The sequence below is a fragment of the Labeo rohita genome, chromosome 8 (assembly GCF_022985175.1).
Source record: "Labeo rohita strain BAU-BD-2019 chromosome 8, IGBB_LRoh.1.0, whole genome shotgun sequence".
Classification (NCBI taxonomy): domain Eukaryota; kingdom Metazoa; phylum Chordata; class Actinopteri; order Cypriniformes; family Cyprinidae; genus Labeo; species Labeo rohita.
This window is the reverse complement of record NC_066876.1, coordinates 13,818,543-13,835,483: the sequence shown is the minus strand read 5'-3', so window position 1 is coordinate 13,835,483 and position 16,941 is coordinate 13,818,543. Positions and strand designations below refer to the sequence as shown.

The following is a 16,941-nucleotide window of genomic DNA, read 5'->3' as shown; positions in this document are numbered from 1 at the left end:
CACTACTTTTAGTTATTTATTTCACAGTACTGAAGAGAGTGTGTACTAGAACTTGCCGAAGTCTACCAAATCAGACGATGAGTACAGTAAAATCATTGTGATGGACGATGACATCGAAGGGGTTAGAGGTGTGCCCAAAGATTGAATCCGTATTCAGAAAGGCACAGAAAACAAATAACGTGTTCTACGGAGCCAGTAAAGGAACATGGTTAGCTGCTTGCTAGTGGAAGTCTGTTACATTACAGTACATAAAATTTCAACTTACCACATAAACAAAGCAAGGAGAGATGACTGACAGGACAGTGAATGATTTGCAGAGTCTGAGCACCACTGACAAACATCTAGTCTTGTAAAACGCGTGCTGTGTACTACCGCTCCACAGTATACACAGAGTAAGTATGACTGCGAATCTCAAAAGTGAAAGTAAAAAGCGAGCGCATAATTAAAAGCAATTTCAATGCCACGCATATTAACATAGCGGTTTCTTGATGCCTGCATTTTATATACAGTATAATTACCCAGCGATATACCTGCGAGAGAAAGTATTGAACTGTATTTTTTCTTCCCATCTCGTATTTATTCCCTTTACAGGTTCCACAGTACACGCCATTTTTTTTCCGAACACTGTATTTGAATTAGGTGGGTTGCAGAAGCGGGGGTGGGGAAGGAATCACGATGCCGGCTCAACATTTTGCTGTCTGTCAGCCATCGGCGATAGACGAAGCCATCATCCATCGGACCAACCCTAGTATATACCTCTTGTGTTTGTGTGTATTAAAAATGAATATTATCATATGTCAAACCTTGTCCAACATAGTTTCCAGCAACTGCCCCATCACTGTGGGCAGGTCGCTTCTCCATGATGTACTTGTTGTATTTGTCGATTATTGCCTCTGCTGACTGGGCCTTAGAGCTCTGTCTGAGCGCTGAAGGCTCATCTGGTATTCCTGAGATGCACAAACATGAATACACATATGATCAACTTGGACAATGGCTGCAGTGAGTGAATGATAGAGTTAAATGGAAACAGACCTTGTGGTACCCTCTCCGCTCCTTGCTCATCTTTTTCGGTCTTGTCTCGCTTTCGGAGCCCGCCAATTGGCACTGCAAAAATGAACAAAAGCAGTTAAAAAAAAAAAAAAAAAAAAAAAAAAAAAAGGCACAACGCTACAGATGTGCTCCTAGAAGAAGGTGATCCTCAAGACGTGGACCCTCTCGGAACATGCTTTGAATGCTTTTGCTTCACACATGAGCCACTACCAAATATTCAGTTATGGGGAACTAAAACAGGAAGCATGTCACTACTAAAGTGCAAACACATAGATGTGGACCTCTGTGTTGCAGAATGGCATGTGTATGCACATGTGAAATTGATGAGACTGTCTTCTCTATGAGTTTCAGTAACTATCAAATAACAATACCATTATTTGATTCCACAGCAAAAAGCAATATGCTAGTAAACAAGCTTGTTCTTTAAGTTAATTTGCAAAGTTTATTACTATTTATTTTAGTTTTGGTATCAAAGTACTGGTAATTTTTATACCCCTACAGCAAATTATGCATCTTTTTCAAGTGCATATTTGAGCAAAGTCTTTTTATAGAGGTCAACCACTGCAAAATAAATTATGGGAAACCAAGATGGCTGCATGAATGAAAAGATGAAGCTTGACTGTGTCACGTCACAGCTCTAGCCGTCACGCAGTGGCGAGGAAAAATCTATAGGAACTAGCAAATATTCGGGCCGCTAGTGTACAGCACTAGACTGAGTGGGAGAGAGCTTTAAGAGTGGGTTACCTGGGAGTTCACCCTCTGCAGTCCAATAGAGCACTGTGTAAGGGACACAGACAGCAACAGACAGGGTTGGGCTTCACAAACACAAACTTTTCGCCCACGCCATGGTAAATGCTACTTGCTAATGAGCATTAGAAAGATGATTCGAGTTGCATTTGGATTTTTTTTTTTTTTTTTTTTTTTTCAGCAAGGATGCATTAAATCGATCATAGGTGACAATATAGACATTACAGTGCTGCTTGAAAGTTTGTGAACCCGTTAGAATTTTGTATATTTCTGCGCAAGTATAATGCAAAACATCATCAGATTTTCACACTTACTAAGTCCTTAAAGTTGACAAGAGAATCCAATCAAACAAACAAGACAAAAATATATACTTTGTCATTTAATTATTGAGAAAAATGATCCAGTGTTAAATATTTGCGAGGTGCAAAAGTATGTGAATCTTTGCTTTCAGTATCTGTTGTGACCCCTTTTTGAAGCAATAACTGCAGGTGATCAGTCCTGCACAATGGCTTGTAAAAATTTTAGCCCATTATTTAGTACAGAAACACTTGAACCCTGTGATGTTGGTGGGTTTCCTCCTAAGAACTGCCTGCTTCAGGTCCTTCCACAACATTTTAATTGGGTTAAGGTCCAGACTTTGATTGGGCCCTTCCAAAACATTACCTTAGTTCTTCTTTAACCATTTTTTGGTAGAATGCGCTTGGGGTCGTTGTCTTGCTGCATGACCCACTTTCTGTTTAGATTTTATTTAAAGGACAGATGTCCTGACATTTTCCTTTAGAATTTGCTGGTATAATTCAGAATTTATTGTTCCAATGATGGCAACTCCTCCTGGCCCAGATGCAGCAAAACAGTCCCAAACCATGATACTACCACCAGGTTTCACAGATGGGATAAGGTTCTTCTTATGCTGGAATGCAGTGTTTTTCTTTCTCCAAACGTAACACTTTTTTTTTTTTTTTTTTTAACCAAAAATGATATTTTGGTCTCATCCGTCCACAAGACATTTCTCCAAAAGCCTTCTGATTTGTCCACATGATCTTTATCAAACTGCAGACAGGCAGCAGTGTTTTTTGGAGAGTTGTGGCTTTCTACTTGCAACCCTGTCATGCACACCATGGTTGTTTATTGTTCTCCTGGTGATGGACTCATGAACTTCAACATTAACCAATGTGAGAAAGACCTTTAGTTGCTTAGAAGTTATCCTGGGGTTCTTTGCAACCTCGAAAATGATTATACATCTTGCTTTGCAGTGATCTTTGTTGTTCGACCACTTCTGGGGGAGGGTAACTGTGGTCTAGAATTTTCTCCATTTGTACACAATCTTCCTTACTGTGGATTTGTGAAGTCCAAACTTTTTAGAGATGGTTTTGTAACCGTTTCCAGCCTGATGAGCAACAACAACTCTTTTTCTGAGGTCCTTAGAGATCTCCTTTGTTTGAGCCATGATTCACTTTCACAAACATGACCAGACTTTAATAGATCCCTGTTCTTTAAATAAAACAAGGCATAAACTGACACCTAATTGTCATCCTATTGACTGAAAACACTTCTGAACAGACAGACTCTAATTTCACCTTCAAATTAACTGCTAATCCTAGAGATTCACATACTTTTGCAACTCACAAATATTTAACGCTGTTTTTTTTTTTTTTATAACAAATGAATGACAAAGTATATATTTTCATCTCATTTGTTTAATTGGGTTCTCTTTGTCAATTTTCAAAACTTGTGTGAAAATCTGATTAACTTTTTGGTCAAATTTATGCAGAAATATATAAAATTCTAAAGGGTTCACAAACTTTCAAGCAGCACTGTATTAACTAACATGAAAAACATTTAAAAATACATTTGTTAAAGTTCGTTAATAGAAATACAGCCGTTCATTGTTTGTTCATGTTAGTTCAGTGAATTAACTAGTGTTAACAAACACAACTTGTGATTTTAATAATGCATTAGTACATGCTGAAATTAACATTAACTAAGATTAATAAATGCTGTACAGGTATTGTTCATTCTAAGCTCATGTTAACTAATGTAGTTAACTAATGCACCTTAATGTAGACTGTTACCTATATTACTATTTTTCCAAGAAATGCTTTTCTTTTGACCTTTATATTCATCAAAAAATCATTTAAAAAAAGTGTATTAAACAGAATCTATACTTTATATCCAAAACTTTTAAATGTTTGTATGGTAATTCCATACAAAACATTATTAGTGTTTAATTGTCAAACATCCACAAGAACAGAACAGCCAACTGACTTGACTTTTTAAATGAATAATATTTTTTCTTCTTAAAGCTAAAAGTCACAAAGACAAAATTTTGCACATTTAAAAAAAAAGTCTTATAGTTGTAGGGATGCACTTAGAGCAGTGGCCATATCAGTATTAGCCAATATTAATGTTTTCAATTTTATAATTTCAATATAATTTCAATTGGACCAATAATAGAAGCAGATATTATCAGCACTTTTCCCCCGTTCAAACAGAATACTTTTATATTTAAATGCAATTTTCTAGCCATTGACCACTGATCCACAGGAAGAAAGCAGGCATGTACTCATTACAAAACCTTCAGGGAATAAGAGTTGGGCTCTTCACCTTTAGGAATGGCAGGAACAAAGCGCTTCTTCCACCAGGGTCTGTTCCTATCAGACTTCTCATCATCACTGTCCTTCCTGTCCTCAGACTGAACACATAAAAAGACATGACTATTTAAAGTAGTTCATTCAAACATTTACACTACCAATCTAAAGTTTTTGAACAGTAAGATTTTTCATGTTTTTAAAGAAGTCTTTTCTGCTCACCAAGCCTGCATTAATTTGATCCGAAGTACAGCAAAAACAGTTCAATTCTGAAATATTTTTACTATTTTAAATAACAGTTTTCTATCTAAATATGTTTTAAAATGTAATTTATTCCTGTGATTTAAAAGCTGAATTTTTAGTATCATTACTCCTGTCACATGATCCTTCAGTAATCATTCTAATATTCTGATTTGCTGCTCCAAAAAACATTTATTATGTTGAAAACAGCTGAGTAGATTTTTCTCAATTTTCTTTGATGAATAGAAAGTTCAGAAGAACAGCATTTATCTGAAATAGAAACCTTTTGTAACATTATAAATGTCTTTATCATAACTTTTGACAAATTTACAGCATCCTTGCTAAATAAAAATATTAATTTCTATAATTTCTTTTAAATAATATTTTCTATAATTTCAGATAAATGCTGATCTTTGGATCTTTCGATTCAAAGAATCCTGAAACAAAATGTGCTCAACTGTTTTAAATATTATTAATAATAATAAATAATAAATAATAATAATAATAATAATAATAATAATAATAATAATAACAATAACAATAATAATACATTTTCTTGAACAGCAAATCAGCATATTAGAATGATTTCTAAAGGATCCTGTGACACTGAAGAGTAATTTTACTTTGATCACAGGAATAAATTACATTTTAAAAATATTCAAATAGAAAGCAGTTATTTTATATAGTAAAAATATTTCACAATATTACTGCTTTTGCTGTATTTTGGATCAAATAAATGGAGGCTTGGTGAGTGACTTCTTTAAAAAACACTGAAAATCTTACTGTTCAAAAACTTTTGACTGGTAGTGTACATTTTGTCAGTCATTTCACCTCAAGTAACTCAAACACTAAATGAAGAAAAAAATCTGAATATTAGAATGATTTCTAAAAGATTATGTGCACCTAAAGTCTGGAGCGATCACTGCTGAAAATTCAGCTTTGCCATCACAGGAATAAATTAAATTTTTACTTTTTATTAGATAAATGCAGCCTTTGAGAGCATAAGAGACCTCTTTTATGAATATTACAAAATCTTACCAACTCCAAATTTTTGAATGCTAGAGCAAGTACTTATAAATAATATTGATTATACAAAACCGATTAATCCATATTTCTCACCTCTCCTTTGAGTGAATCCTTGCTAGGAGAAGAGGTGGGTCCAGTGGAATAAGCCCCAGCCGGGTCTCTCTCCTCCATCATGGTCCTGCGGTTCAGTCCGGGATCACTGTTGGGTCTGCGGCCAGCGGACACCACATCTGTGCTGCGGCTCCTGACCAGCCTTTCAGGGTAGGAGTGCCTCTGCTTGGGATGCTCCAGGTCACTCTGCACTAGGTGGGGGGCGAAGAGGGGCGGACGAGGCTCTTGGTGGCCCGTTATGCTGGCCTCTGGAATAGGCGGGTCAGGGGGAGGGTGAGGGGGCCGAGGATAGTGCACCTTGGGCCGCACAATGGTGCCAGTGGATGAACCTGCAAAGACATTTGACCCAAATATTAAAGGAGCTTTTAGTATTTAAATCATGTCACCAGCTAAACTCTGTTACTGTGAGAAAAACGTTTTTGCGTATTGATATTTGCAACGTAACCTCCAGTTTTTGACAAACAAAACTGGATGCCAGGGTCGTGACATGACTTCTGTTCAACTGGCATTCATAAAAAAGGTTGCATGCACACCGTCAGCAGGAGTGTGTGTGTGTGTGTGAGAGAGAGCTTGAGAGAGCTGTCAGAGTCAGACAGACCTCAGGTGAAAGTAGGCCACCTGTTCCAAGGGTACAGCATCTCTGCTGTGTGCCTTCCAATGCCAGCCCTGTGCCACTAGCTCAGTGGGGACGGGCCGCTGAGCCAAAACGCCCGCAGTGAGGTCTAGCAACCTGTCATCCCCTCACCTTGCCCCACACACACGTATTCTCACAATGTCTCTCCAACACATTTATGCAACTTTCCATTGTAGATTTGTAGGCTTAGACAGACACAAATCGCATTTAGCCTTTAAACAGCAACATAATAAAACCCTCTATTCTACCAGGATGGGTCATAACAGGATAGAAATCTGGCAAGCGCTTGCTTTATTTCGCAGCGCACATGCTGTTTAGTGGGCTCTTGTCATTAGGCACATTAATGGCACTCCTTTCTAGCTCTTACATGTGTAAGTACTGCATTCTACAGCAGTGCATGCTGGGAAGTGACATTACCTTCTCCAGAGGAGAGAGGATCGAACATGGCCAGCAGTGAATCTGCTTGAGAGGGTGCACAGGATAGACTGTGAGCTCCTGGAGAGGTAAAAGAATGGAGGGGTGCAGAAAGGGATGGAGTAAATGAGTGACAAAGGACATGTTAGTCCCACACCAGAAATCCCAAGAAACATTCAACAGCTGTGCAGGATAAGATTTAATAGTCAATAAAACCATAATATGATAAGATTAAAAGTTTGACATACTCCTTTTGAGATGTGTTACTCTGTAAGAGGTTCAAAACTCACAACAGATTTGAACTTAAAGATGCACCAAGTTATTATGCGTTTATATATTTTACTGGCTCTTATCACCATCTTTAAACAACGGATGTGACCCTGGACCAGAAAATCAGTCTTAAGTAGCACAGGTGTATTTGTAGCAATAGCCAAAAAACATTGCATGGGTCAAAATCATCTGTTTACTACTATGCCAAGTAAAGATCATGTTCTATGAAGATATTTAGTGAATTTCCTACCATAAATGTATCAAAACTCAATTTTTAGTTAGTAATATGCATTGCTAAGAACTGCGATTTCTCAATATTTTGATTTTTTTGCACCTTTAAATTCTAGATTTTCAAATAGTTGTATCTCGACCAAATATTGTCCTATCCTAACAAACCATGCATCAGTGGAAAGCATATTTATTCAACTTTCAGATAATATATAAAAATCTTAATTTAGAATAATTGACTTTTGACTGGTTTTGTGGTCCAGGGTCACATATGTCAGCATTCTGCTCTCTGCTACCTCTTTTCCATAACCTTGGTTGCAATATAAGTAGACATTCACTGGATATTAAAATCCTGACTGATAAAGAGCCAGAAATTATATAAAATGTCACAGCCAATAACATTAACCATTTTTAATGTTTTTAAACCATTTTTAATTTTTAATGCTCACCAAAGCTGCATTTATTTGTTCAAAATACAGTTAAACAGTAATATTGTGAAATATTTTCTATATCCATTTTCTATTTTAATATGTTTCAAAATGCATTACTCCAGTCTTCAGTGTAAACAAAGATTTTTAATGTTTTTTTTTTTTTTTTTTTAAAGAAGTCTCTACTGCTCACCAAGCCTGTATTTATTTGAGCCACAGTATGGCTAAAACAGTAAAATTTAGAAATATTTGTTACTATTTAAAGTAACTGTTTTCTATTTAAATATATTTTAACATGTAATTTTTGCTTTGTGATTTCAAAGCTGAATTTTCAGCATCATTACACCAGTCACATGATTCTTCAGAAATCGTTAAAATATTCTGATTTGCGGCTCAAAAAACATTTATTATTATTATAATGTTGAAAACAGCTGAGTATAATTTCCAGGTTTCTTTGATGAATAGAACTTTCATAAGCATTTATTTGAAATAGAAATCTTTTGTAACATTATAAATGTCTTTACCATCACTTTTGATCAATTTAAAGCATCCTTGCTAAATGAAAGTATTAATTTCTATAATTAAGAGTTCATTTGCAAAAACATTTTTCATTGTGAATTCCAATTAACCTCAATCAGGTTGCAGTTGGGTAATTTTGATTTGAAGCAAAAATAACTTAAAAATACAGCTAACTTACAGAATAAAACACGATAACATAAAAAAACACTGAAAAGCTTTTTATTTCAAATAAATTCTGATCTTTAGATCTTTCTATTCTTCAAAAAATCCTTAAAAATGTACTCGCCTGTTTTAAAATATTAATAATAATAACAATACATTTTTCTTGAACAGAAAATCAGCATATTAGAATGATTTCGGAAGGATCATGTCATGCTAAAGCCTGGAGTAATGATGCTGAAAATTTAGCTCTGATCAAAGGAATAAATTACATTTTAAAATATATTCAAAGAGAAAGCAGTTATTTTAAATAGTAAAAATATTTCCAAATATTACTGCTTTTTCTGTATTTTGGATGAATACATCCAGGCTTGGTGAGCAGAAGAAACTTTATTAAAAAAAATAAATAAATAAAAAATAAAACACCAAATATCTTACTGTTCAAAAACTTTTGACTGGTAGTGTATTTAATGCATCCTTCCTGAATAATAGTATTAACTTCTTTCAAAAACTTACTGACCCCAAACTTTTGAAAGGTAATGAAAATTTATATTGGCTGATATTTCAACAACAAAAAAAAAAAAAAAATACCAACACATTGTGGCGAATGTTGTAAATTAAGTGTTACTTAAAGGCATAGTACACCCAAAAAGGAAAATTCTGTCTTTAATTACTCAACCTCATGTCGTTTCAAACCCATAAATCCTTTGTTCTTCTCCAGAACACAAATTAAAATATTTCTGATGAAATCCAAAAGCTTTCTGTCCCTGCATAGATGACAAAACAACTAACACAATTCAAGGCCCAGAAAGGTAGAAGTAGTAAAAAAAAAAAAAGAATAAATTGTTAAATAAAGTCATTATTTTTGATGTCTTTGTGCACAAAAGGTACTCTTGTAGCTTTCTTACAGTTGAACCACTGATGTCACATGGACTTTAACAATGTCCTTACTTCCTTTCTAGGCACTGAACGTGGTAGTTGCGTTTCTGCCTATACAGGGTCAGAAAGCTCTCCGATTTCATCAAAAATATCGTAGTTTGTGTTCTGAAGATGAATTAAGTTCTTACCGGTTTGGATGAGGATGAGTAATTAAAGAATTTTCATTTTGGGGTGAACTAACCCCAACCCCCCTAAGGTTGAATCATCTGCTAGCAAGGGATAACAGCCATGCTAACCAACCCAACCTTGACCTCTTGGCAGCCACAATGAGGCTCTACTTGTATTATGCACCAGCTTCAGATAGAACTTTCTTAGTGCATCGTTAAGTACAAAGCACAGCGTGTGAGTGAGTGTCGGCCTAATCAGTCACTTGATTGTGTGTTTGTACCATGAGCAGAGTCTTCTCCATCTGGACTGGTCACGGAGTCTTTGCCTCCAAAATCTGAGCTGCACTCTGAGCGTAGGTCTTCAATCTTATTGGGGATGTCCTCTGACGTGGCACTGATGCCTGCACAAACAACATGTAACAAATCAGCAAAACCTCCAACTATAAATCACAAAAGGAAACGTATTACCTTTAGAGTTGTGAAGTAGTTTAGTTTGTCAAAGAGGAAACTGTCATGACATACTTCCTCTGATACAAAAAAAACAAGTGACGTAACACTTTGTTCTGCTGCCTTAGCAAAATGAGCATTGAGTTTGACTGTGCATATATCTCTCAGATCTACAGAATAGTTCAGAGAGTAAGCAAAAGTCTAGCGTGGAAGTGATGGAGTGGTGGCTGTTCAACATGGCCAATCTCATTTCAAGCTCTTCATGGAAGCGGGGAAAACCATGCCAATGCTCCCTTGAGCACACAAAGAGGGCAGGAGAATCCCCAGGGAGGTCAGAGTAGGTGAACGAGAGATGGAAACGGTAAGAATGAACGAAGGAAGAAGGGAAAGGCGATCCATCTGCCGAAGTCCTCAGGGAAAACTCCCCACAAGGAGTCTGTCGGGAGTTTGCCGTTGTGTTACATGACTATTCGTCTTCATCAGCATGTCAGGGAAGAAGAGTCGCTGAATAAAGAACTCGGCGAGGCAGAGAATAACATTCAAATGTGACATACAAAGTGCCTTTGGATTACTGAATTATGTTTATGTTTGCAGCCAATTAGGCTTTTGTGTGTGCGTACCTGAAACGACACTGAGTCCCGGGGTGCTGGGTCGGGAGCTGACCTCTCTGACCTCGGTGTCGTCTGAAGTGCTACCCACACCTGAGCAGCTCTCCAGCTCCTGCAATCGTTCCTCCTGCTTCAGGTCTGCAGCTTCTGCAACACAGATTCATTAACTGTAGAAAATGGCATAAAGACACCCAGGGCATCCCCGTGGAGGGCTCTCATTTACGTGCTCATTTGTAATAATGCAGGTCTCAATTGGTCTTCGGAGTCTACTTTTCCACTGCCTAGAACTGAAACAAACCCCAGCAAGGGAAAAAACAATCACTCATTCTCTCTTTCCTGTGTTTGTGATGCAAAGCGGGCAAGGAGACAAGACCACACACAGACTGCCGTATGCCTGCTATTGGCACAGTCTGGTTTTACATTATTTTTTTATTCACAATTTCATGATTCATGACATAATCATCCCTGGTTACAGGATTATCATTTGAGGTTGCCACGACAACCGAATTTTAGTAATGGACACCAATATCACTGAAATGTAGTGTTAATTTCGTCAACGAAAACCATGACGAAAAATGTCGTTGGCAAGCTTTTTTCCTATGACTAAGGCGAGACGAAGACGAGACGACACTAAGGTCAATAACGAAAACTATGACTATATCAACATGCAATTTTTTTTATCAACGAAAAAAGACGAGACTAAAATGTATTCAAAACAAAAAAAAAACTCTTTATTTTCAAAGAAAAGGAGACAAAATGTTATTGCGGACTGGTTTACATGCCTACACATGCTTCGTGTGGTTGCCAGATAACAAAAGTTCAAATCCCCGAATCACAGCTGAAAATGTGACTAAGATTTCATTGACTAAAACCTGACTAAAATTATATATCGTTGACTTAAACTTGACTAAACAAAAACAGGGCAAGGTTGACTAAACATAGCTAAAATGTACATTTGAGTAAGACTAAGTCTAAATTAAAAATGGCTGCCAAAATGTATTGATTATTTAACAGTTAATTAATAAATAATCTTATTGATAAAGTGTCAAGTTTTCATTGACTAAAACTAGACTAAAATGTTGAGACTTTTAGTCGACTAAAACTTAACTGAAACTAAACAGGATAAGGTTGACTAAATATGATTAAATCTAACAAGGACATTTAACACAGAACTAAGTCTAAGACTAAAACTGAAAATAGCTGACAAAACTAACTAGCTGATACAACAACAAAAACTAATATGCTACTGAAAAACATTGGCTTGATTAAAAAGTTAAATGCTAATTATATTAATCATCAAACTGAATTAAAACAATGGATATGGGCATAAATAAATAAAAGTAAAAAGAGCAGTAAGTGATATCAGTTAAAAAAAAAAATTATTATTAATAATAATGATGATAATAATAATTTATTACTTCTAATATTATTTATTATTAAGCAGGCTGCATAGATCAAATGCTTTGATGGGTTTTTTTTTCCCTTGGGGGGCCCCACTTGTTTCACTGACAAAGTCTTAATTTTATACATACATTTTTTCAATTATATGAAATTATATGAAATTAAGGTTTTTTGAGGAAAACATTATAGGATTTTTCTCCATAGACTGGACTTCAACAGGAACCAACGAGTTAAAGGTCCAAACTGCAGTTTAATTGCAGCCTCAAAGGGCTTCAAAGAAGAATAAGAGTCTTATGTAGTGAAACGATTGGCCATTTTCTTAAAAAAAGAATAAAAATGCATATACTTTTAACCACAAATGCTTATCTTCCACTAGCTCTGCGATGCTTGTCCATGACTTCATGCCTTACATAATCACGTTGAAATGGTCATGCGGTTAGTTCTTGATCTTTGTACGGTTCAAAAAGGCTCCAACTTCAAAATCATTCGACGTTGTTTTACCTGTTTTTGTAAAGGCTGTTCAATTTTATTTGCCTTGGTAAACACTAGGTTGGTACTTCCACCTACGTCACATGTGACCTTTCCAACAACTACGTAATGCGTGAAGTCAAGCTAGTGCAAGAGGAGCATTTGTTAGAAAATGGCTTATTTCCCTAGATAAGACCCTTCTTCCTCGGCTGGGATTGTGTAGAGCTCTTTGGAGCTGTACTGAAACTGCACCTTCAACACGTTGACCCCATTAAAGTGCACTACATGGAGAAACATCCTGGAATGTTTTCTTCAAAATCCTTAATTTCTTTTCAACTGAAGAAAGACATGAACATCTTGGATGACATGGGGGTGAGTAAATTATTAGAAAATTTGTATTCTGGAAATTTATCCTTTAATAAAATCCTACATAAATTAGTTAAAGGAATTTAGGTCACTGGGAATGTTTGGGAAACGCTGAACTATAAGCTATAGACAGGTAAAGTTAATAGCTGCCAGTAGTAGCTGTTGACAGGTTGTGTGTTACTAAATTGTGTATTTTAGCATGGCTGAAACTCATATTTACCAGCAACTAGGAACAGAGCTACATATTTAATAAAGAGCTTCAACACTCTCTTTAGTAAAGCCAAAGCTGAATACTAACACTAACAAAGCTCACCAGAAAATAGGCAGCTTTATACACTGAACCATTCTTGAATGGGTTCAGCTCTCACCTGAGTCACTTGGCAGAACCTCCACGCTCCACGCCTCGCTCGTCGTCTCAGAGATGGTAGATCCATACGGGTCCAGAAGCACCGGCAGACACAGCATGCTGCCCAAGGCGTTCTCTGCCGCAGCGCCTGAAGAGAACACACACATAAGAAACACATGGGTGTGAGGCGTCTGTGATCTAAAGCAGCAGGTAGGCGGACTGCGACAGGCATGGCCAAAGGTTAATTGCAGCCTCCCTCCTCACACACAGACGCAGACACGCGTACACAGTATCATCAGGGTTGTGACTTTGAGGTGTGGATGAAGCCGAGCATCACTCATAACCTCATTATTCTCTCAACCAGCATCCCACACAGCACCTCCTCTCTCCGAAACACTCCCAACAGGAGCTAACGCCTAACAAGGCAGAAGAATGGAGATGGAGCGCAGGAAAGGGAGGGGAAGAGCGAACAGCTAGCATGGCGGGGGGGTGTTTGCACGCGTGCGGGGGCGTTTGATGGTCGGGCGGAAGCGGAGATCATGAGCGCTCCGTATGAAGCTCTCCACAGGTCATGTCTCCCCACATACTTACGCGCACAAGGGCAGGTTTGGTGGGCCTGCAGGAGAGCTTTCCCCCGCTGGCCCTGTTTACAGTGAGTGAGGCAGGGGCTCTGGGCCGCCCGTCTTTCAGGTGCATGATTAAATGAGTGGCACCCGCAGTAGTGAAACAATTAGAATTTCTGCCTCATTATCATGGTAATCTTATCAGTGGGATAATGAGGTATTAATGGATATTTAATGTGTATCTCATAACCCAATCCCTCGGAGAAAACACATAAGGAAATCGCTGTAAATTCACTTAATGATGGAAAAGTCCCCCAACGCCATATTCCGAGGAATGAAAAATGGAGGATGCAAATGAGAAGGAACCAAGGTCAATAAGACTGCAGGGACTGTGTGAATGTCAGAGAGAGGGAGGCGAGAAAGAGAGAGAATGCGGAAGACGAGGGAACGCGGTGAAAAGAAGGGGTGGAGGGAGCGAGACTGACTGAAAGACAGAGGAGGAGAAAGAGACGGAGAGAGATGGAATGTGATTAAATAAGACTCCATTACTACATAGAAATTTTACAAACACTGGACATTTTGGAGTCAATAAGCCTCTTCAGATTTTTCAGTTTTTTTCTGAATGAGCATTATTGCAATTATACAATAGTAATCTAATCTGAAAGTATAAAACAATTTATAGAAAAATGTTACATTTTATCATAATAATAGCAATGATATATAGTTATAAGCTTATTTATCACTATTCAATATTGTTTAATGTTATATACAGTTTTATGTGTAAGTTTGGGAACCCCTTGCAGAATCTGTGAAAATGTGAATAATTTTAACAAAATAAGAGGGATCATGCAAGGCATGTTATTTTTTATTTAGTACTGTCCTGAGAAAGATATTTTACATAAAAGATGTTTACATATAGTCCACAAGACCAAAAATATAGCTAAAATTATTAAAATAACCCTTGGTAAGTTTGGGAACCCTTGGTTCTTAATACTGTGTGTGGTTACCTGGATGATCTAGGACTCTTTTTTTGTTTTGTTTTGTTTTGTTTTGTTTTGTGATGGTTGTTCATGAGTCTCTTGTTTGTTCTAAACAGTTAAACTGAGCACTGTTCTTCAGAAAAATCCTCCAGGTCCTGCATATTCTTCAGTTTTTTAGTATCTTTTGCATATTTGAACCCTTTCCAGCAGTGACTGTATGATTTTGAGATCCATCTTTTCACACTAAGGACAATTGAGGGACTCAAACGCAACTTTTAAAAAAAACATTGAAACGTTCACTGACGCTTCAGAAGGAAACACGATGCATTAAAAGCCGGGGGTGAAAACTTTTGAACAGGATGAAGATGTCCAATTTATTAATTTATTTTTTGAAATTTTTTTTTTTTTTTTTTTTTTTTCACATTTACTTCTGACCTTCGGAAGCAACAGAAGATACTTGCATGTTTCCCGGAAGACAAATTAAGTAAATTTAGTACAATTTACCTTGATCTTTAAATTCAAAAAGTTTTCATCCCCCAGCTTCTAATGCATCTTGTATCCTTCTGGAGCATGAGTAAATGTTTGAGCCTTTTTTAAATAGTTGTGTCCCTCAATTATTGTCCTCAATGTGAAAAGATGGATCTCAAAATCATACAGTCACTGCTGGAAAGGGTTCAAATATGCAAAAGATGCCGGAAAACTAAAGAATCTGCAGGACCTGGAGGATTTTGACCTGAGGAATCTGCAGGACATGAACAACCATCACAAAACAAAAACAGTCGTAGATCATCCAGGTAACCACACACATTATTAAGAACCAAGGGTTTCCAAGCTTTTGCAGAGGGTCATTTTAATAATTTCAGATATTTTCTGGTCTTGTGGACAATATGTAAACATCTTTTATGTAAAATATCCTACTCAGGACAGTACTAAATAAAAAACAATATGCATTTAGCTTATTTTGTTAAAATTATTCACATTTTCATAGATTCTGCAAGGGGTTTACAAACTTTCACATAAAACTATATTTGACAGTCAAAGCAAAAATTATTATTATTTTGTTTTTGTTTTTTTTTAAAGTTATATTTATGGAGTATTTGCCTTTATTTGATAGGACAGTTGAGAGCAGGCAGGAAAGCACTGGGTGAAGAAAAGGGGGTGGGATCAGCAAAGGACCTCGAGACTGGAAATCGAACTCAGGTTGCCAGCAGCACAGTTGCGCTATATGTCGGCACACTAACCACTGGGCTATTGGTGCCGACACTAGATATAATTTTTGATATACTGGAATTACTTGTATTATACCTATATAGTAATTATACTTTGGAATTACTAGTGGGTGCAGGACACTATAGTTCGTTTATGTAAGTGAGGATATAAAAATAAAGTAAAGTCACATATTTTACCCAAAAATTCCTCATAGAGTGGACTACCAGTAAAACTGATCAAAATTTGGGACCAAAAATTATTCAGATACTTTGACCTGACCATGTTTTGCTTAAGTGTTAACAGTAACAGTAACAGAATCCATTGCATTCTTATTGTGTCTCCTCAGTTGAGAAATGCAACTATTCTGCAAACCACAAGGTGGCAGTAATGGCTTTGCTAGACACTATGCCAAAAGTAACCTTATCTCACCGTATAATTTGCATCTGAATCCAAAACAAAATATTAGTGGTCCAAGTTCAAAGACAACTTTAAAAATGAAAGTGAATTTTTAATTGCAAATAGAGAAAAAAAAAAAACCCATTTATGTTTATATCAACTTTACACAATCTTTAGGAAACTAATGCACTGTAAAGTGTACAACCTTATGACTGTAGCCATGACTGAAAGATCTGCAGAAATCCACTCGTACCTGCTATCTCCTGCAGTCGGTCCTCATCCATGTTGGGATCAAAGTCACTGCCCAGGACGTCAGTGCTCCAAGTTTCACTGACAGTCTCAGAAATGTCTCTGTCATCTGTTAGTCCCATCATGTCCCGAATCTCGAACTTACGTAGCTTATCGTCCAAATTATCCTGTGTAGTGGCTGCATAAAGAACAACCCAGAGTAATAATCAAGCTACACCACTCTAATTGAAAATTTCTACAAGAAATCATATTTAGTTTGTTTGCTGGAGACGGTGAAATACTCGAAGACATATATTCACCTTGTTCATGTTCCAGTAGCTGTAAGGCCTCTGCACCATTACTACCAGAGGGCCCTGGTCCTCCTTCTGACACAGACTCCACTTCCAAGTCCAAAGAAGAAACTGAATTGGAGCGGTTAGACGGCCCTGCAGACAGACCACATTTATTC

General features: G+C 36.9%; 1 protein-coding gene across 6 annotated transcripts in view; it reads right to left on the bottom strand.

The window, feature by feature from the left end:
* Positions 1-16,941, bottom strand: part of gapvd1 (GTPase activating protein and VPS9 domains 1) — a 54,901-nt gene that overhangs the window by 11,905 nt on the left and 26,055 nt on the right. For 4 of the 6 annotated variants that reach the window (XM_051116250.1, XM_051116251.1, XM_051116253.1 and 1 more), the window contains 11 exons: positions 16,793-16,918; positions 16,498-16,671; positions 13,119-13,244; positions 10,528-10,662; positions 9,742-9,861; positions 6,814-6,891; positions 5,745-6,091; positions 4,402-4,489; positions 1,795-1,827; positions 1,033-1,104; positions 804-947 (listed from right to left, as the gene is read on the bottom strand). In XM_051116250.1, coding sequence (XP_050972207.1) covers positions 804-947; positions 1,033-1,104; positions 1,795-1,827; positions 4,402-4,489; positions 5,745-6,091; positions 6,814-6,891; positions 9,742-9,861; positions 10,528-10,662; positions 13,119-13,244; positions 16,498-16,671; positions 16,793-16,918 — 1,443 coding nt within the window. The remainder of the gene's footprint in view (positions 1-803; positions 948-1,032; positions 1,105-1,794; positions 1,828-4,401; positions 4,490-5,744; positions 6,092-6,813; positions 6,892-9,741; positions 9,862-10,527; positions 10,663-13,118; positions 13,245-16,497; positions 16,672-16,792; positions 16,919-16,941) is intronic. The other 2 variants (XM_051116252.1, XM_051116255.1) reach the window with 1 other exon arrangement.